Below are 21,102 nucleotides of genomic sequence, written 5' to 3' on the forward strand. Positions count from 1 at the left end.
AATCTTGACCAACCATTTTGGAGATTTCACTCTTTCCCCATTCAAGTAGGCACGAGCTGTACTTTCATGACTGGAAATAGCTTCCCAAGAGCATTCCAAAGATGGCTGAGAGTGGACTGACTTGCTAGAATGACTTTGATATAACTTTACACAGTAAATGTTAGAAAGCTATATTATCCTGCTAAAATCATGTTAACACACATATTATTGATGTCTTGTGGCTTTACAGTCTTGAGTATTTTCATGTTTATGGACTAGCCCCATTTAATTCTATTGTAAGTTCCTCACTGTAAACCAGATATCTGCTTTCAACAATATGCCACAAATGCTGTCGATTGAGCTCAATTTGTATTGAACCTTGAATATTACTTTAATGAAATACTGATAAGGTGAAACTTACCATTTGGTTAAAGACTATTGAGATGTCACTCCAAAATGAGGTAGTGTTATATCAGATTTTTATTTTAAATTCTATAACCCATTAAAATGTAACGGTGATGAATAGGGACATGCACATTGATTGGTATTCCAATCATTATATTTGTAAAGAATTATTTTCATGTTTATTTTTACATTTACATTACACCCTAAACAGAGTACGATCTGAAATAATATAACCAAATTCAGTATCCTGTTCATTTATATCAGTCATGGGGGCAAAAATTGCACTGTTTCCTGAGGATGACTAGAAGGCAAAACTAGCTAGCATTAGAGAAAGGAAAGTTGACCTGTATGTTTCTTTAATCAGTCACATTTGTGGAACTGTAGTTATGCCCGCTTGTCCCCATCAATCACATAAGACCACCTCAGATGACTGAAGTCTTTCAGTTGAGTTGGGTCACATGTAAGCGTGTATTTTTACGTGGTATTTTCATGTCCCAGTGCGTGTCAGTGAAAGATACATTGTTCCTTTAGTACGTCAAGTCAAGTGAGTTTAAATGGGAGATTTTTTTAGCATAGATTACACATGCTACAAAACCAGACAACACTGAAAACTCTAGAAGAAAACTTGTTTTTACATTTTCCAAAGAAAATGTGAGTGGGTCTGTGCCCATGTAAAACTCACAGCCACAATGCTTCAGTATGGTGTTGTGGCTGTGGGTGTTTGCTTGAGCATTGCTATGTGGGTGTTTTTGGTGGTTGCTTGGTGTCTACTTAGGGCTTATTCCTATCCCTAACCTTTTAATAATAGTGATGCTTGCCACATACTGTATATATTTTCTATACACTGCCGGTCTGATGATGTTTCTTTTCTGTTATTTCCTGACTGTTATGGAAAAAAGAGGAAAACAGATACATTAAGAATGAATAGCATGTCCTGAGAGAGCCTCAAACGCTCTGTGCCCTCCTCATGCAAAGCCCAGCACTATTTTCATGATTATAATGGATGGTGAACACTGTGTTACAGTGGATTGAATTACACTTAAACTGTGTGGGTGGGCGGGTGCAACCGTGTGCTCTGAGATTCTGTCGCATTACTACGGGGTCCAATTTCACTCAGTTTCACGCGGGCTACTTTTTTGGAGTGCCCCAGATTATACTATAGTACAACAGTATACTCAGTCCCCCTGCCCATGAGTCCTGTTTTGAGAAACATCCCTCAATTTTTGTTATTATGCACAATGCCTCGCCTACCACCCTGTTGTTCAGCCCTCCCTGATACTTTGATAGGAGGAATTATGAGCACTGCCTCCCTCCCACTGGTTCTGATTGGATGGGGCAGAGCCAAGAAAGGCCTGAGTGCCCACCCCCACCTCTCTGATCCACACACAGTAACTCTGCTTATGTTTTGCAAGAATTTTACTTTGGCATTGCTTGAATGTCTTTTATCTGCCTTCCCTTCTGAAGCCTCTGTTTCTCAGAAGAGCAAGAAATATGAAAAGGGGAACAGGCTACCCTGCAGCACTGACGGGACACAATGTGTAACTTGTGATATTTAAGGTAGGATACAGCCCTAAATTATACTTTTTATTCTGTCTAAATATGTAATTTAGGAACAACACATAAATAAATAAATAAAGGTAATAGAGAATAAAGGTATCTACTTTTTTAACTGTATGAGAATATGTAATAACACAAAATGCATTTAGTGCAAAAAGTTTTTCTGTGTAAATTGGATATCAAATTTTGCTTTCATATGTTTTTTGTTCATTTTACACAAACAACTAAAACATATTCTCAGGAAGTGCACTTTTTTGGGAGTCTCAAATGGGATTCAAAGACTTTCCTGTGATGCAGTCATTGTTTTGCTGAAACAATAGAGAGATGTCCTGTGTGCTTGGTTTATGTGACAGGAGCCAATAAACAGATTGCACATGGTATCTTTAAAATACATCCAAATACAATGGGTCTGAATGAACTTTGCTGCTGTTTCACATACGTCTACTCATGTAACTGGTGTGCATGCAAACATATTGCTGTTGGTGGAGAGCCAAGATTATCGACACGGTCCAAATTCTGTGGACATGGAAAAAAATCCCTCTTAGGAACAACTCTAAGGATAAGGACAAGAAAAAAAAAAACATGGATAGAAATACAGACAGACAGACTGGACAGCATTAGTGGCTTTGTGCTAATTAATCAATTCAATTCATCGCTCCTTTTCATAAAAATAAAAAAGCAAAAATCAAGGTTACAGAAAGGCACTTACAATGGAAGTGATTGGGGCCATTTTTTGACAATAAAATAGATCCTTATTTTACCCTCTTGCAGACAAAAATTAAACATTGCAGTATAAATTATAAGAACTAGCCTCTCTTTTCTAACAATAGTCATTCTGAAAGTGAGAAGCAGCGGATTTCACCACACCCTCTCTCCATAAAGAGAAAGGGTGATGAGGGTCAGGGAGCAGGAGGACCGATCTTTGGCTTCAGTGCTCCAGGCAAACTCTAAACACAGCAGAAAGAATGAGGATCTGAGCCAAGGAAACCACACCGCTTACAGGGCCAAACAGGAAGACTCAAACGTCTGTCTATTGAGTGAGTGAGAAAGTGTGCAGGACCAGCAGTCTGCTTTTTGTGAAAGTGAATGGGGTCCATTTGAGATGTTGAGTGTGCATGTCAAAACCAGTGTTAGATGTGTCAATTAACTTTTTTATAAAGTGGCAATACTTGCCTCCTGGAATTCATTTGCATTGACATATTTTATCCCAATGATGGCATTTTTTACATTGTGTTTCCAGTTATGTTAAAAACCTCTAACCTGTACTAAACCCATAGACTATAATAACATATTATTAAATATATCAAAAGCTAGAAAACAGTAAAAAAAAAAACTAAAACTGAGAAATTAAGGCCCCCTCTGAGGCAAGATACAAAACATATCTTTAAATTAGTGCAGTGATTAAAATTTCCAATTGCAATTTATCACATTTAATCACGATTAATTGCAGATTTTGAAAGTGCTGAAATGTAAGAATACTTCAACCAGTTTGTTTATGCTGGTTTACACTTTATTAATGGTAAATCTGTTAATTTGTTAACACGGACTGCTGTGTGCCTTTTCCATTCCCCTTTTTTATTTGTTACTAGTAGCCCCTAAGAAACATGCAAAATGTGTGTTTTCCTAAAAATTGATGTCCACATATATGGACAGTGGGAATGTGTGAATTGGGAATTTTTTTATGATACCAAGCTATAGAATTTCTGATTGTTTTTATCAATTTGTTTGTTGCATTTCCAAGAGTGTTGGCTTTTCATATTTTTGAGACATTACAGACATTATATCAGAAATTAGCATTAATCATTCTGATTCAAGTAATGACCTGCATCATCCAATCACTGCCAACCATGTTAAAATAAAATTATAAATTATAAATTCTGAATCTATGGACTGATTATCATTGTCCCACATCTGCTAAACATCTTATGCAGCCTGAAACTGAACTTTTGACTGGATGTTAGGAGGGAAAGCTATAGGATGCATCCTTGCTCCCTAATTAGGGGATGAATTAATCTTCAGTGTGGTGTCTGTCTGCACTGGTCTCAGAACAGTTTGAAATGCACCCTATTTTCAACTCCATTTACAACCTCTGAAAGCAATATTTTGCAGCTGTTGGATGCATCCATTGATAATCAATGTGATAACGCACAGTAAATATCGGATATTTTAAGGAAAATTTGCCTATATTCCACATATGTGGTCATTGTTTTTAACAATGTGCCGCTTTGTGATAAATCTATAAAAATACATTTAAAAGGCATATCGGATGAAACTAAAGACTCTTCTCTTTTGACTCAAACAGGTTTTAGTGTAAAACCTTAATGAGGTTTCTTATCAGATATAGTTTTGTTGCCATTTCTCCCAAAGACAAACTCAGCTTAGATCAGCGACACTTTAATTTGTCACAAAACTCTAACCCTTTAATGACTGCCTAGAGTTTCCTGAACTGAGATCAGTCAGTTTTTTATGAAAATAAATTATGCATAGACTATAGCGAAGCAAAAATGCAATGTCCACGCTTGTGGACGCGTGGACTCAAGAGGTTAAATACAAAGATATTCAGAGAACAAACTAATTTGTTAATGACTCATTTTATTGTAATCATAGCACACAATTAAATGAATTTAGTCTAGTTTTACATCTCTCTGCAGGATCAAATGTATGTGTTCCCCTCAAGTTTCCAAGTTAGTCTCTATTTTTCCATCCTCCAGCCTGATATAAAACCTGAAATTGTCCATTCCTTCTCAGAGGACACAAACAGTTTTTTTTACGGTGGTAGCAGTTTTTAAGTTGTCATGACTTCCAATCCAGTTTGTGGTGTAAGAAAGAATGCAGTGGAGGAAAATACATTTAATGAGAGGAGGGATTTTTGGTCAGTGCTGAAAAAACGTTGTGTAAATGGAACAATAATCATTGCTGTGAAATGGAGCAAACAAAATCTACGTTGTAAAAACAACCAAAGAATTTCCCAAAGCTACAACAATGGCTTAAGTAAGACTCTATCAGAAAGAAATGGACAACTGCCATGTTTTACATAATAAACGTGCACTGATACAGTAGTAACACACCTCAGTACTCAAGGGTGCGATAGAGTTACCTTCAAATATCTGCTCTGTTACTCTGGATGTGTAATCATTCAGGTTGCTAGCTATATTTGGGCCAGTGGTGACTCAGCGGTTAAGGCTCTGGGTTACTGACCGAAAGGTCAGAGGTTCAAGCCTCAGCACTGCCAAGATACCACTGTTGGGCCCTTGAGCAAGGCCCTTGACCCTATCTGCTCAAGGGGCACTGTTTCATGGCTGACCCAGCTTAGTTGGGATATGCGAAAACAACTGCATTTCATTGGCTCTGTACCTGTATTATGCACAATGACAATAAGGTTGAATCTTAATCTTAATAAACATGTCAACAGTTCGACTAACTTTAACTACATCAGCAAGTTTCTCTTCAAACTGTTGCCCTGTCAAGACACTAGCTGACCTGAAAGAGAAAACTGACCAGAAGAACAAAGTTTATGCTAATGCCCAGTTTACTGCTCTTAACAGAATGCAACATGTACTGAAATTGCATTTTAAATGGTATTGTTTTCGCAACAACATGTGAAATCAAGCTTGTGTAGTTAGAAGTATTTGCATTCACTTACTTGCATAGATCATTTTTGGGCCTTAATAGACTGCATAGGTAACATTGGGGTTATTTCAGTATATTAGTGCGTTTTTGTGATTTGCTAATTTACTTATTAACGTTAAAAATGTGCTTTAACGATAAAGCATCGTGCCTATGTCTGGATATTTAGGAAACTTTCTATGAGTAATGTTTCGCACAAAGATCCTATGCCCCATGTTCCTGTCAGCATAAAACAGTATTAGCAATACATTTTCTGTTATACAGACAGGGCCACATACATAAACTGTAACATCAACATGTTAAGATGAATCTACTGAGCATAGCCAGGTACTGAAATTCAGTGTCATAGCCAAGAAAGTATTTTGTGTTCATTTCTGTGTTCATTTGTTTGATATGTATCTGTAGAGCAGAGGAATCGACAGGTATGAAGGAAGGAGGGCTGCGATTTTAGATAAGATGAATATCATTTAGTGTGAGCTATGCCGAGGTGTGTATCTGTGCTGGATTGTGTGTGTGATCCAGTGAAAATGTTTGGTCTCAACTGTTTATGTGTTTACTGCATAGCTGACATTGTTTGGGCTGTGGCTGCTTCTGTGGTGCCTTCAATGTGCTGCGTGGTCAAAGAGAGACAGAGCGACAGGGAGGGATAGAGAGAGGAATAGAGAGAGAGAGAGAGAGAGAGAGAGAGAAGACAAAGAAGGGAGATCTCTTTGTGGTCTGTCTCAATAAAACTCATGCACACAACCTTCTCTCATATCATCTTGTGTTCCCAGCATCTAGAATAAGTGCTTAATTCTGTTTAATCCAACATGTCATATTAAAAGTAATGTATCTTTGTCCTCAGGTGGTAAAAGACTTAAAGCAAAACCCACATGAATCTGAACACTGACCCTGACTTAAGCTAAGAACAATGGATACCCCAAAAGGTATGAATCACCCAGTGCTTATATTGTCTGGTCCGAGAAGTTTGAACTGATTTAAATGCAGTACTTGGAGACCTGGGCTAGTTGTCACTTTTTAATTTTTTTTTATTATAGTGAATATTTTTCAGGGTATTAAAAAAAAAAAAAAAAAAAGAGCTATTAACATTTTCACCATTATTACATACAGTTACAAAAAGATACAGTTAAATTATAATAAATTGATATAGTGAGAATGTTGTCACAATTGTAATTTGGCAGTAAGGGGTTGATTTCAGGCTACATGACTTTTGTAAGGTACATGTTGATTTCCCATGTAATCATTTGGTATATGGGGTTAGCTGTCACAATTTAAACATTTAAACAATATTGAAATGATAACTGCCAATGACTTATGTTAGGAACAATAGTTTCCTAAAAGGGAATACAAGTGTTTGTATGTTGTCTGGTCTGAGCAGTTGACACAGCAGTTCAAGTTGTTGTAAAATTTGGCCTGATTTCCTTAAAATGCATCACTTCTGAATCAAATGTATGTGTTTTCTATCTCTTAGTGAATGGCATATCTATAAAAGAGAATGGAAGCAAAAGAAGACCCCCCTCTTATTCTGTAGAGACACCATATGGTTTCCATCTGGACTTGGACTTCCTGAAGTATGTGGATGACATTGAGAAAGGCAATACCATCAGGAGGGTGCCAATGCAACGAAGGCAAAGAGGGCTAAATAATGGCATCCTGTCGCGTAACTTAAGCCTTCCAGGTTACGGACGCAAAGCTACAGAGTGGAACTCGATTAGCACTTTATGGCCCAAAACCCAACACTTTGAATTTCGCTCTAGTGACAGTATGTCTGCTGGCTACGCTAGGAGGGCAGAACCCACCTACAAGTCCTTCACAGCCACAGACATAGATGCTAGGATTCAGGCTTTTGACGAGCAGCCCTTAGGCAGTTATATCAGGCCAAATCTCTTGAGAGCCTCCAGTTTACCCTTGACGGTTTTTCTGAGGAAACAGTCAGAGTCAACCGAGGACCCAACCAGCCCCAGCAGCCCCAAGGAATATCTAGAACAGGAAAGCGGTTCCTCTGAAGATGTCTTCCATGCTTCCAACAGAACTGGTAGAGCAAATGGAACCCTTCAGCGTCTCACTGCAGCTCTTGAAAGAGTTGGGGAATTAGAGACAGAGATCAGTGTAATTCCTGAGCTTAAGGCTCAGATTTGTGTTTTGCAAGAGGAGCGAGAGAGGCTTTTACTCCAGATACATTCCCAAAATGATACCACTGGGCCACTGGATGTTCCTCGACACACAAATAAATTGGACATTCCCTTATGTGCCTTAAAGACTAAAGAGAATCAAGACAAAGCAATTGATGATTGGATGAATCGAGAATACGACCAGCTTGAGGAAAATGTTAAGGCTTCCTCTGAGCAAGTTGATGCATTTGTAATACATTCAACCAGTGAAAGGATGCTTCAAGACATTGGTTGCTCTCTGCAACTACGCAAGACGGTCTCACGGGAAAGAGATCTTTTGGATAATGTCGACAGAACCAAGTCTCTCACTGACACTCTACAAAGGAAGGTTGTGATGCTGGAAAAGAAAATCCATGATCTGGAGGTAGAGCTGGACAAGACCAAAGCTCTTTTAAAACACCAAGTAGATGAGAGCCATCTCAAGGATGAAGAGATCAAGCAGTTGTCTGCATACCCTGACACTGGGCATACGTTTGCCAAAACAACTTCATTTGGGATTACATCAGCAAGTACACAGAATCTGAAGCCTGTGGTAGAATCACAGGAAGGATTAATATGTGTGCAAGAGATGCCAGTAGAGGAGGGAATTTCCCATGATATTCTGGGAAAACCTCCAGTATCACAAGCAGACATAGAGCAGCATGTGAAAAAATTGCAAGAGCTCCTTCAGGAGCAGTGGAAGTGCCTCTGCAAAGACGAATCCACAGGAAGAATAACTTCTGAGCACTTGCCCCCACGAGTCTGTACCATTCAAGATCAGCTGGTAACTCTAGTCACCCTTCTCGGCCTCTATGTGTTTCCTACTGGAGATGTTACACAACCAGGTATGATATCACTCTATAATGACAACACATGCTTGTGAACCCATGACATTTATTGGAAGGGCATTATGTCTTTATGTCTTTTGTGCACTTTCTATAAATCTCAAGCTAAAATGGGGGAATGTATTCCTGTGGTAGAGGAGGAGAACCCAAAGACAGAAAGTCTAAAGACAGTCATCTTAAGAGACAGGTAATGACATGCTACTGCTGGCAATTGTTATACGTATACAGTAACCAGATATTTGTATTTGTTCAATACCTGCTGTAGATATCTTTTTGATTTCTATTTTTAATTTTGTTTGAAAGTACTGTTGTCTACTTGTACGTTCCAATATGTTCAGACCTGTAATAATCCAACTGTGCCTGCAGAATACTAACACTCTTTGACCTTCACTATTATGAAGTGAGAATTTGGTGAAAGATGGAATAAGCAATTCTATGAAACTACATGATCATATTGAAGAGGATGTTGACATCAAAAAGAACACCACAATTGAAGCAGACAAGTCATGGACTGCATGGACAATGGACCCCAATGTACCGACAGGTAAAAGTGAAGATGCCAAATCCAATACAAAAGAGGATGTCATAGATGAAGGAACCACAAAAAAGGAAGAAATGCATGAGGAAACGAGTCATGCTAGTGAGCCAGAGGATCAGACAGGGAGAGAGGAAGAGGACTTCAATCAGAAACCGCTGGAACAGAGTAAAGGAAATAGGTAAGATAAATATTTGAATGTTTAAGTATTTAAAGTGATGATAAACATGAATTCTTTCATAATTTACTTTTTTTTGTAAAATGTATCTTGCCATAATGCCATAATGTATCTTGAGGCAATGTATTGATATGTGATGATTGGGCTATTAATGGGATTTCAGTGCTATAGCAGAGGGAAATATTTTCTATAAATAACACATTCAATTTTGAGTTGTTCATCATACAAAGCTATTGTGTGTCTTCAGAGCACTCTGAATATAGCCAAAGTCTTAATGGCAAGGCAGTTCATTGGGCGCCATCTTTGGAACGCTCCCGGGTAGCTATTTTTCTATGTAAGCAATTGGCATACAAGTGCAGCTCCTATCTACTTGAATAGGGAATGACCAAAAGCTCCAAAATGGTTGGATTTGTTGTGCTTCTTTACCTCAGATTACGCAACAACAACAACAACAAAGATTCCCATCTTGTATATCTAATGCACATGCATTGTCGAGTGATTGACAGGCAATGTCTGCATCTAAAAAGTGATGGGCTCTTTTACCTATAAGGCGAGACTTCTTTTCTACATCCGTTGAAGGTTGGGCATTCCAATTTCTCCCATTCATTTTAATAGAAGTAGCCCATCTCTGCCAAATAATCTCTGATATAGCTGTAAGATCTGAGGAGCTCGGAAACAGAAGAAGAGTAAGATAAATTATACAGCGTCTACCCTGAAATTCCTCAAAATCATAAATTAAAGACTCTTCTAAGATGGTGACCTTAAAGTCTGAATCAACCTTGTGTAAGGATGCACATCTGTTAATTCTTAACCATCGTCTTAACAAAGGAAACTTTTCAGGATAGCACATAACCTTCCTTCAGACTCCTCCTCACTCATGTTATAAATCAGAAAATACCCCCACAATTAATGGTCATCACATGACATGGCCAAATCGACCATCTGCAAGAGACTCTTCTGAAGAAACCCCCATGTTGCTATAGAAATCTAAGACAATCTTTTGTTCTTCAATATAAACAATTTGCTACACTTAAATTAGACTAATAAGGGACCATGAGACATTTCCTGTGGAATGCCTGACTGTCATATGCTAAAAATCCATGACAAAAGAGCTTGAAGACTTGAAGAAATCAGGCTTTCTTTGAAATTATCCCTTTGTATTATCTTTTTAGCAGGACACAAAACTAATGCTGTGCTCATAACTTCAAATGTAAAAAATTAACATTTCAAGTGTATACACATATCAGGACATCTCATCTTATGCCAGGAACTTTGACACAATAACAAACTCACTTTATTTTAATTTATCCTACACATAATCTGCCAGTGCCTAGAACTCTCATTCAAGGTTTAACCCGATAATAACTCTGACAGTTATGTTTCACATAATGTGTAATGTATTATCCATGTTGCAAAACCAATGAATTAACCATTATAATTTTTTATCAGGCAATTTCATGTTTTGTAACTTGCATGTTGAATATTCATGAAAAAATGTCATATTTACTATCGTCGAGTTTCATTTTGCATGTCTCGAATGCTAATGAAAGGTATTTTCTAATATTTCCTTAAAAATTTCTAGCGATTTCATTATATAAAGGTTCATGATTAAACATTGCCCAATTTTGACTGGGAAACAGAAACATTAATAACAAAGACTCATTAATCACCTTCAGAATGAGGGACAGAGAGAAGATCACATTGTATCTGAAAAGACTCTTCTGATTGACTCAAGGCACCTTTTGTGTGCAGCCAAACTCAACTCAACAAAACCTCCCCACCTAGGACGAACGTTCCTCTTCTCTTCCTCTCTTCTCTTCGCTCTTGGCTCTTAGCCCTTCTTCGGCTGGCTTTGCTTCGGTGACTTTCTGCCCAGGTTCCACACAATGTAGAGTTCAGGAAAGCTTGTAACGCAAAGTTCACAGAAGAGTTCTTTTCTCTATGCTAAGACTCACTCGTCATGTGTGACGTGGAGTCGAAAGTCTACCTTGCGGGAGGCCTTGCTTCAAAGACCCAACTTATCATTCCAGGACCAAACTACCCAGCGTTCATGATCTTAACAGAGGTCCGAAACATTGACGGAACAACCAGAACTTTCTACTGACACAGCCAAAGAACCAAAGCAATGAAACGCAAGTAAACCTCCAGACTTTTGCTAGAAAGTGCTGGAATTTTATTCAAATACTTCAGGTAACCCGATTGCAAATCAAGATATGCTAAACAAAGTATTGATGATCCAGGGCATGGTCTAAAGACCCCATAATGTAAAATCTTCTCTGTTACAGACCATTTCATTCACCTTCTTTTACAGCTCATTCACCAACCTGTTTTACATTTGTCTATGTGTGCTAGTTTAGTTTTTTATGTTTTAGATTAGAAATAAATTCTTGGTTGTATTAAGAGAACTTTACTGTGGTACATTTTAATAATGTCAACAACTGATTCTGCGCTCTGTTCTCGAACATTATTTCAGCATTTGTGATATTATTTCCGATGGCAATAAGCATAGTATTACTCAAAAAATTTAACAGATGTGCCATATCAACTCAGCATAGCCGAGTGGTCAGACGTACACTTTAATTCTTTCAATGTTCCCCGAATTAATCATACTCCCTTATTGAGCTAAAATCCTTTACATATAAATTGTGAGCAGATACAACGAGCCTGTTGTATTACATATTTAATGGTGGAGAATTTTTATTCAGATTTCTAATCTGATCATTTGTCATTTATCCTTCATATAATGGTGGTCGAACATGGCCAAGATTCCTAAACTAATTTACATATACATTCTTACATATTGTTGGTGGATATGGATCACTTTTTTGGTGCCTCTTTATTGTGAGTTCAACAGCAACCATCCTGATTCACTTTCATTATGTGCAAAAGAACAGCCCGGATGCTCTGCGAAATGACTTATATTGTATTCCATTTAATTAACAAGAATGAAAGTCAAACAGGTTTGAAACAAGATTTGGGTGAGTTAAATTATGACAGAATCTAAGATTCAACCTCACATTATATAGCTGTAATTTTTTTTATATTGATGTTTTCTTACAAATTTTGATAACCTCAAATGGAAACAACATAATTTTGTTTTTCAGGGAAGCTGTTAATAAAGATTTCATAGAGGCATGCTGTTTCCTGAAAGACCACATGGATAAAATGTCTGAACCTGATAATGTAATGGTAATTTTCTAATTTACATATACAGTTTATATCTAACAATCCAAACATGTGCCATGCACAATAAAAGGAGCTTCATCCCTCATCTGAATGGTCATTCCAGTAATGGTCTTCTACATTGCCCATTTGCAGAGCCAGGCTCTTACAGTGGTGTTCCAGCAGTGGTTCCATTTGTCTGCTGAGGAGGATGCCTGCGCTGACATTGTCTCTTTATATATCAATGAAGTTAAATCACAGACACCCACAGTCCTTCCGTTCCTGGTCAACATGGTGGATGATAATGGAAACACAGCCCTACATTACAGCGCATCTCACAGTAACTTCAGCATTGTCAAGCTCCTTTTAGACACAGGTCAATCATCATAGAGCTACTAGTCTTTGTTCTGCTTTAACCTCTGCTAAACTGATTACTTATTTAAGCTTTTAAAAAGATGTTAATGCATGTCTGTAATAATGTTGTGAAAATGTACATTACAGAATAATTTTCTTTGAGGCTAATGAAAGCAAACCACATACAGCACTTGAATGGGAGACTTATTTGCCTATTCTTTTGCTTTGCTTTTGGCTATAATTTTTTTGATGTCCATGATACATGATTGGAGACAGGAGGTGAAGAACATATAAAAATAGGGGTTCACATAAATTATTTATCTTAATCATAGTAATAGAAATGACAAACATTTTCTGTGTAATGAATTACAAAAAAGAACTGGATTTTTTTTTTTTTCTGAAGAAAATTTGAGTGTCTTAGCAAATGTGTTTTGCCTGAACAAAAATCGCTGCCATTTTGCTAAGGTGTTGTAGGTGGTTGCCATGGCACTGCTATGTGGTTACTAAAGTGTTCTGAGTGCTTTTTTAGGGTTTTTTGCTAGGGTATAGCAAAATGGTTGCTAGGGTGTTCAGAATGGTTGGAGGTGCTGGGGTGTTGTGGATGGTTGCTAAATCTGGCTATAGACTAGCTGATTTTTCCAGTGATTTTCAGATGTGAGCTTCATTATCATAAACACTCAGATGCATATCATCACAAACGCTGATTAAAATCCATAGTGATTCCGCCATTCTGCAGAAATAATTAAAAAAAACTAACGACAGATAAAATAGCCTTGATGGACATTTTACAGTTTTGGTGCATTTTAAAATATAACCTTGAGACAGCCAACCAAACCATGAAGAAAACGCAACATTGTAACACTTTTAGCCCCTGCTTTGAAACAATCAAGCAAGCTACAGGTCAGAAAATGCCACAAATTACTCTATTGCAACTGCTATTTTACTCATTTTGTTATTTTGTCAGAGAGAGATAGTTGTAGTGAGTTGTTATGTGTGTCACCCCTCCACCATTTTTAATTGACAAGTGTGTCATACCTCTGACTGAAGAGAGCAAGATCTCAGCAAAACTGCATGTCTGCATGTGTGACACCCTCAACCAAAATTTGTTGTTTTGAGTCTGCTAGTGAAGAGTTAGCTTAAGGAGTTCCAAGGTGGTTGCTGTTCTGGGTAGTTTTTAGGATTCTAGAGTGTTCTGGGTGATTGTTAGGGTGTTGCAAAGTGGTTGTAAGGGTGCTCTTGGTGGTTGCTAAAATATTGAAAGGTGGTTAATGGTGTTCTGTGTGTTTTTTTTTGGGTGTTGCAGGGTGGTTGTTAGGGTGTTCTGGGTGGTTGTTAGGGTTCTTGGGTTGTCTGGATGGTTGTTAGGTTATTGCAAGGTGGTTAATTGTGTTCTGGGTGTTTTGTGATGCAGGGAGGTTGTTAGGGTGTTTCAAGGTGGTTAATAGGGTGTTCTGGGCAGTTGATAGGGTACTTGGGTGTTCTAGATGGTTGTCAGGGTGTTGCAAAGTGGTTGCTAGGGTGTTCTGGGTGGTTGCTAGAGTATGGCAAGGTGGTCAGTGGTGTTCTGTGTGGTTGTTATTGTGTTGCAAAGTGGCTGCTAGGGTGTTCTGGATGGTTGATAGGGTGTTGCAAGGTTGTTGATAGGGTGTTCTGGATGATTGATAGGGTGTTGCAATGTGGTTAATGGTGTTCTGGGTGGTTACTATGGTGTTCTGAGTGGTTGTTAGGGTGTTGAAAAGTGGTTGCTAGGGTGTTATGGGTGGTTTCTAGGGTATTGCAGGGTGGGCAATGGTGATCTGGGTGTTTTTTTGGGTGTTGCAGTTCTGGTTGTTAGGGTGTTGAAAAGTGGTTTCTAGGGTGTTCTGGGTGGTTGTTAGGGTGTTGCAAGGTGGTTATTAGGGTGTTCTAGATGGTTAATAGGGTGTTGCATGGTGGTTGCTGGGGTATTCTGAATGGTTGTTAGGGTGTTGCAATATGGTTGCAAGGGTGTTCTATGTGGTTGCTAGGGTGGTTTGGATGGTGGCTAGCTGGTTGGTTACTGATCTAGCCTTGTCTCTTCTGCAATTTAAATCAGTGGGGGGTTTTGCCTATTTTATTGTACGACAGGTGAAAAATTGTCCATCACTCCTCAACAAGCAAATCTGAGGTATTGTTCATATCTGTGACGCAAAGAGTAACTCTAAGTATTAGCAATAGTAATAGTGATTCTTTCCCACTATTAAACCCTAACCCTAATGATAGTTAACTCACTGTTTTTGCTTCCTCTTAAACTTAGGAGTGTGTGAAGTGGACCGGAGAAACAAGTCTGGTTACACAGCAATCATGTTGGCATCTTTGACAGATGTAGAATCTCCAGGCGACATGAAAGTGGTCCAGCAACTGATGGAGCTTGGTGACGTCAATGCCCATGTTGGCCAGGTGATTGGTGAAACCAGGCAATTTGCACTCATTGCACTTGATATCAAATGAATCTTTAAAAATTGACAGTCAACATTTGCATATGATTTGGAACTTTCTATAATTTATGTCAGGAGTTATGGTCGTCAGGTCGTCTTGAACAAATGCATTAGCCTCTGTTCTAAATAAATGTCTCTTTAGGTGGGACAAACGGCCCTCCACCTGGCAGTAAGACATGGACGTGTCCCAATAGTGCGTCTCCTACTGGCACAGGGGGCAGATCCTAATGCCCAGGACCATGCAGGAACCACCCCATTGATCAGCGCCTGTGATCGTGGACATATCAATGTGGTGCGAATTTTGTTGGAGGATACAAACTGCGATGTCAACTTAAAAGACAAGGTAACTTCACTTGCTTGCTAGAGTCCATGTAAAATAATGGTCTGAGTTCAATTTAACAGTCTTTACATGTGTCATGCTTTTCAATTCCACTCAAAATTATTTGCGACTTGTCATTCAGTTTGTACAAACAAACAAAAAAATCATGTGTGTAAGAATGCACAAAGTCTATAGAGCAAAGTACCTGCATAATCATTAAAATACACACTTTTGTTTCCAATGAAAAGCCACAAGACTTTGTGGCTTTTTATACAACCCCAATTCTGAAAAATGCTAATAATAACAAAAAGGGGTGATTTGTAAATTATATTCATCCTTTTGCAATATTGAAAGTACCACAACTACAAATAATATGACGTTTTACCTTGTGAAATAATGTTTTATTTTTTTAAATGTACAGTAAGTTTAAATCAGATGATTGCAGCATGCTCCAAAAAAGTTGAGACGGGCAATTTAAGACTAATATTAATTTGATGAGTTGAAATAACAAGGCAATGTGAACCAGATGTTAAACAGGTGAGGCAAGTGTGTCATAGTACTGTAGAACGTATAAGGAGCTTCCAAAAACAGCCTAGTCCCTCAAGAGCATGGATTGTTGAATGGAGCATTGGACATCCAAGCTGTTATTAGCATCAGGTCCAAAAGTCAGTGTCTCTATGGGTCAAGGGTGTGTCACTGCCCATAACACGGTAACTCGCACATCTGTGAGAACACCATGAATGCAGACAAATATGTAAAAATTTCAGGGAAGATCTTGCATTTTCTAGCAGGACAACTTCCAACCACACACTGCTCGGATCTCAAGTGAATGTCTGTGTAAGCAGAGAGTGTGGGTGCTAGATTGACCTGCCCGCAGTCCTGACCATCTCCAACAAAGAGTGTGTGGCGCATTATGAATCGCATTAGATGGCCTGCATAATGGATGAATGGGGAAAATTCCATTTTCTAAACTTAATAAACTTGTGTCATCAGTGTCCATATGCTTAATAAATGTTATTAGAAGAAATATTGATGTTTCACAGAAAAACATGATCTTATCTGATTTTTTAAATAATGAAATTCACATGGTAAACCATCATATTATGTGAAGTTTTAGAGCTTTCAATATAGCAAAGGGTGAATATAATTTAGAAATCACACATTGACAGGTGCAAGGATAACAGTAATGGACTGTTTATTTAGAGAAAAATCACCCACTTGGAATTGCATTGGTGGCACTTAACCAATAGTTCATCCACCACATTTTTGTATGGAACAATTAACATAAGCCATTTAACAAAACCTAGAACCTTTTTGAACCTAGAACATTCCTTTAATTTTGCCAGTTTGCTAAAACTATCCTTAAATTTAGAAAATAAATGCTGCTTTTGTCCAGCATTAACAATGTTGGGGAAGAACAATGGAACTTTATGGGAGGAACTATATTCTCTGTAGAGAATGTGCATTGTAGGTTGATGGCAGTGGTGAGCAGTCTCTGCTGGGCATTTGACCAGTAAATAAGTGCCACCAGCTGGACCCAGTTTAAATTCACTGGACGAATTCTGGAGTCAGTAGGACATCCCAATTTTAGTAGCCCCAGTCATACATAAATAAACTGACGTCCATGTGATTCATGGCTTTTCTATCATGAGAAAGCTCCAGCAGCGCATTATTTAGCCTTAAAGGGATAGTTCACCCCAAAAACGAAAATGCTCTCATAATTTACTCACCCTCATGCCATCCCAGATGTGACTGATTTTCTTCAGCAGAACACAAAAAAAGACTTTTAGAAGAATATTTCAGCTCTGTAGGTCCATACAATGCAAGTGAATGGTGACCAGAATTTTGAAGGTCCAAAAAGCACATTAAGGCAGCATAAAAGCAATCCATAAGACTCCAGTGGTTAAATCTATAACTTTAGAAGAGATAAAACTGCAGTAAAACATAGAACGCAGCATGTAAATGTCAGTTTGCAAAAAATGTGTTACAGTAAAGTTAATTCTTTGAGACTAGGTTGCTTTTGTTTGGAGCATTTGTTTCAGAACCTGGTGCATATTCTCCCCAGTTTGGTTCGTTTAGGCATATATGAACACAGCGATCACACTCGGATCCACATAAAAACAATCCATTTGAGACCACCTGAATGAGGCAGTTTAGTTCCCCGCCTGTCGCTCACTTCGACGTTGTGTCGAAGAAGCGACACTAGGGGTCTCTCTTGAGAGCCTTTTGCATCTCTGATCTATGAGAAAAGGCCAATGAGAAATTGGCAGACAGAATTTGCATGTCCCAGGGAAATGCATCTGTTTCATTCAGAAATTTTCTTCGGAGCCGACTGGTTGTGTATGCAGCGAGCTGCAAGTCACACACTGTTCCTGCCATCTCTGAGCGATTGCTGTTGGATCTACGGGGCATATCAGCGGCTTTCTCCTTCTCTGCACGGCAGTGCAGCTTTGCCCCTGGGCGCTTCGACAGCGCAGTTAAAGAGAAATTTCCATTTTCTCTAAAAGAGCAATACACAGCGGCATTGAACGTCCTTTTCAGGACGTGTCTTTATAAAGATGCCCTTCCGCCCCTGTGTAGTTCCTGGATGCGGTATAGTGCTTTCCACTCCTGACGGCCACAGGCACTGTCTCGTGTGTCTGGGCGATCACACCGAGGCAGCGTTTGTGGATGACTCATGTTCTCATATCATGTTTTGATATGAGTGGTGGTGGTGTAGTGGTCTAAGCACCATAACTGGTAATCAGAAGGATGCTGGTTCAAGACCCACAGCCACCACCATTGTGTCCTTGAGCAAGGCACTTAACTCCAGGTTGTTCCGGGGGGATTGTCCCTGTAATAAGGGCTCTGTAAGTCGCTTTGGATAAAAGCGTCTGCCAAATGCATAAATGTAAATGTTTTAATTTAGTTTCCATTGAACTTTTATTAACAATAAAAACACTGATTGATACTAAAAATGGCTAATGTTTAAGCATACTGTGATAAAGGTGGACAAATATCATGTTCTCTATTCTGCATGCATCATTGTCTATCATTTTGTTTTCTTTGTTTTGTCTGTAGGTTGGTCGCAGTGCATTATCTCTGGCTACACAGGCCTGTCATACAGAGATTGCAGATCTTCTGAAAGCCCGCAGAGAAACCAAGAGCTCAGAAAAGTGCAAGGTGTCATAGAATGGAGCATGTAATTCATGGGCCCACTTTGCCTTCAACGTCCCAGTGCAGCCTCACTGGGAATAACATTTATACTTTAATAAGCATTCATGTATAGTTATTGTTAATAAGGTCAGCAATACAATGTTAATATTCAAATTTACATTTTAAAATCAAGGCAAAAGTAGTTTGCTAATGTAAAGTTTGTAAATGTAAATATTACTGTCTAAAACCTGACAATAAAAATGGAATATACACCTATCCTATAAAGAATAGAAAAGAAAACCAGTTTCTGTCATTGTTAGTAATTATCGAGAAGATTTGGTTTAGTATGGTAAATAATCTGGGAATCCTAATCCTTGGAGATCAAAATGGTCAGGAAAAGACCCTTGCAAAATTATCAGTTTCTCTGGATTTACTATTTATAGGTATGTGTTTTAGTAAAATGAACATTTTTGTACTGGCAACATTTCTCCCAAATTCCCAAAAAAATATTGTCATTTAGAGCATTTATTTGCAGAAAATGACAACTGGTCAAAATAATAAAAAAGATGCAGTGTTTTCAGACCTCGAATAATGCAAAGAAAACAAGTTCATATTCATTTTTATACAAAATGAATGTTTTATCTTGGGAAGAGTTCAGAAATCAATATTTGGTGGAATGATCCTGATATTCAATCACAGCTTTCATGCTCTCTAGCAGTCTTTCACATTGATGTTGTGTGACTTTGTGCACCTCCTAGTGCCAAACTTCAAGCAGCTCATCTTAATTTGACTTGTGGCCATCCATCTTCCTCTTGAACACATGCCAGATTTTTTCAGTGGGGTTCAAGTCTTAAACAATTTAAGTTTTCTAGAAGTATCACCATCGTTCATTAGTATTTGAGGAAGAACAATGACTTATTCAGTTGTTAAATTGAACGTGTAAGAACAAAGGAATGAAATCTCTTTTAAGACTCTTTTAGGACCACTTGAATGGTGGCATCAGCAGAAGGAAAGAGCAGTTACTGTAGTTTAGCTTTTAGAATTTGCATCAGACTGCAGACTGAGGACGAATATTTTGTCAGCTAAAATTGGTCTTTATTTTCTAAATTTCTGCACAGCCTCCCAGTGGTGTGTGGAAAAACATTAAAAACTAACATGGAGATTTCCTGTGTGATCATGTTGCAATATGATCAACATTAAAACATTTTCAAAAAGTTAAAAGTCCAAAAGACACCAGATTTTTTTATTATTTTTTTTTATCAATCAATCGATAGACATATAAAGACCAATATTTGAAATACAGTAAGACCACTATGAGTTATAAGTTATAAGTTTAAGCAGTGACAGATTAGACAGAATTAAAACAAGGCACAAAATATAGTGCAATAATGTAATTTAAAATAAAACAATGTTTTGTAACACCTGAAAAAGGTGAAAATAATAATAAACAAATTTAAAAGTAAAAACATAAATACTGAAAAATACCAACAGCAAAATAATACAAAGAAACACAGAAACACTTTGGCAGAATATTATATTTTATCATCAGAAAACAATAACAATGTATTTTTCAAATAAAATAATTCAATAATACTGTATTCTAAAATCTTATTTACATTTTTACAAAGATTTATCAAAAGTATTTGTATGAAAACATATTTACACTTCCCAATTATCAAACACAACACACACATCAAAAAGGTTTACCTCAAACCACACCACATGTATTCTGAACACACATAAAAACACACAGGCACACTCTCTGATTTTTAGTTCTCATCTCTTATAAAGGAGACTTCATTTTAAATTTGAAGTGATGCTCTTTATTAATGAAGTAACATCTGATTGTAGAATCTGTGAATGAACGGCTAGTCTTTCTTACAAAAACCTGCCTAATGAGCAGGGCTGCATAAAGGTACCACAGGCCCTGGGGGTTACCACTTTACATGTGCGTCCTCCCGCAAATGTCGATTGGCAAAAAAATCTAATTCTCATTAGAGTACTGGAAAAAAGAAATTATCATTATCATTACCTTAATTAAAAAAAACCTCAAAATTCTCATTACTGTAATAGAAAAAAGAAATTATCATTCTCAATACCGTATTATTCCATTACTCAATTCCATTACCATAATGGAAAATACGTCTCATTCTCATTACAGTATTGGAAGAAACGTCTCATTCTCATTACTGTAATGGAAGAAATGTCTCATTCTCATTACTGTAATGGAAAAAACACCCATCTAATTTTCATTACCAGAATGGAAAAAAATATAATCAAATTTTCATGTTAAAAATGGCTCATTCTTATTACCGTAATTGAAAAAAAAGGTCTTATTCTAATTACTGTAATGAAAAAAAACCCATCTCATTCTCATTAGTGAAATGGATCAAACGTCTC

The 21,102-nt window shown here is 37.7% G+C and overlaps 2 protein-coding genes across 5 annotated transcripts in view; one reads left to right on the forward strand and one right to left on the reverse strand.

The window, feature by feature from the left end:
• LOC127648772 (low-density lipoprotein receptor-related protein 8-like) overlaps positions 1 to 21,102 on the reverse strand; it is a 189,246-nt gene that overhangs the window by 7,667 nt on the left and 160,477 nt on the right. The gene's annotated exons all lie outside the window — the stretch shown is intronic.
• LOC127648773 (KN motif and ankyrin repeat domain-containing protein 4-like) lies at positions 1,776 to 19,274 on the forward strand. 2 transcript variants are annotated; one of them, XM_052133531.1, is made up of 10 exons: positions 1,776 to 1,941; positions 6,413 to 6,494; positions 7,040 to 8,563; positions 8,669 to 8,750; positions 8,965 to 9,279; positions 12,381 to 12,459; positions 12,595 to 12,814; positions 15,068 to 15,210; positions 15,391 to 15,591; positions 18,628 to 19,274. In XM_052133531.1, the coding sequence occupies exons 2-10, from the start codon at positions 6,479 to 6,481 to the stop codon at positions 18,736 to 18,738; spliced, it is 2,691 nt and encodes an 896-aa protein (XP_051989491.1). In that variant the 5' UTR covers positions 1,776 to 1,941; positions 6,413 to 6,478; the 3' UTR covers positions 18,739 to 19,274. The 2 variants fall into 2 exon arrangements, with proteins under 2 accessions (XP_051989491.1, XP_051989490.1); XM_052133530.1 differs by having other exon boundaries at positions 1,777 to 1,941; positions 12,381 to 12,465; positions 18,628 to 19,273.

Source organism: Xyrauchen texanus, chromosome 9 (assembly GCF_025860055.1).
Source record: "Xyrauchen texanus isolate HMW12.3.18 chromosome 9, RBS_HiC_50CHRs, whole genome shotgun sequence".
Classification (NCBI taxonomy): domain Eukaryota; kingdom Metazoa; phylum Chordata; class Actinopteri; order Cypriniformes; family Catostomidae; genus Xyrauchen; species Xyrauchen texanus.

Coding starts and splice junctions, on each gene's coding strand:
- LOC127648773 (XM_052133530.1), top strand. Junction 12,466..12,594: donor CTGAACCTGATAATGTAATG/GTAATTTTCTAA, acceptor GCCCATTTGCAG/AGCCAGGCTCTTACAGTGGT. Junction 15,211..15,390: donor TCAATGCCCATGTTGGCCAG/GTGATTGGTGAA, acceptor ATGTCTCTTTAG/GTGGGACAAACGGCCCTCCA.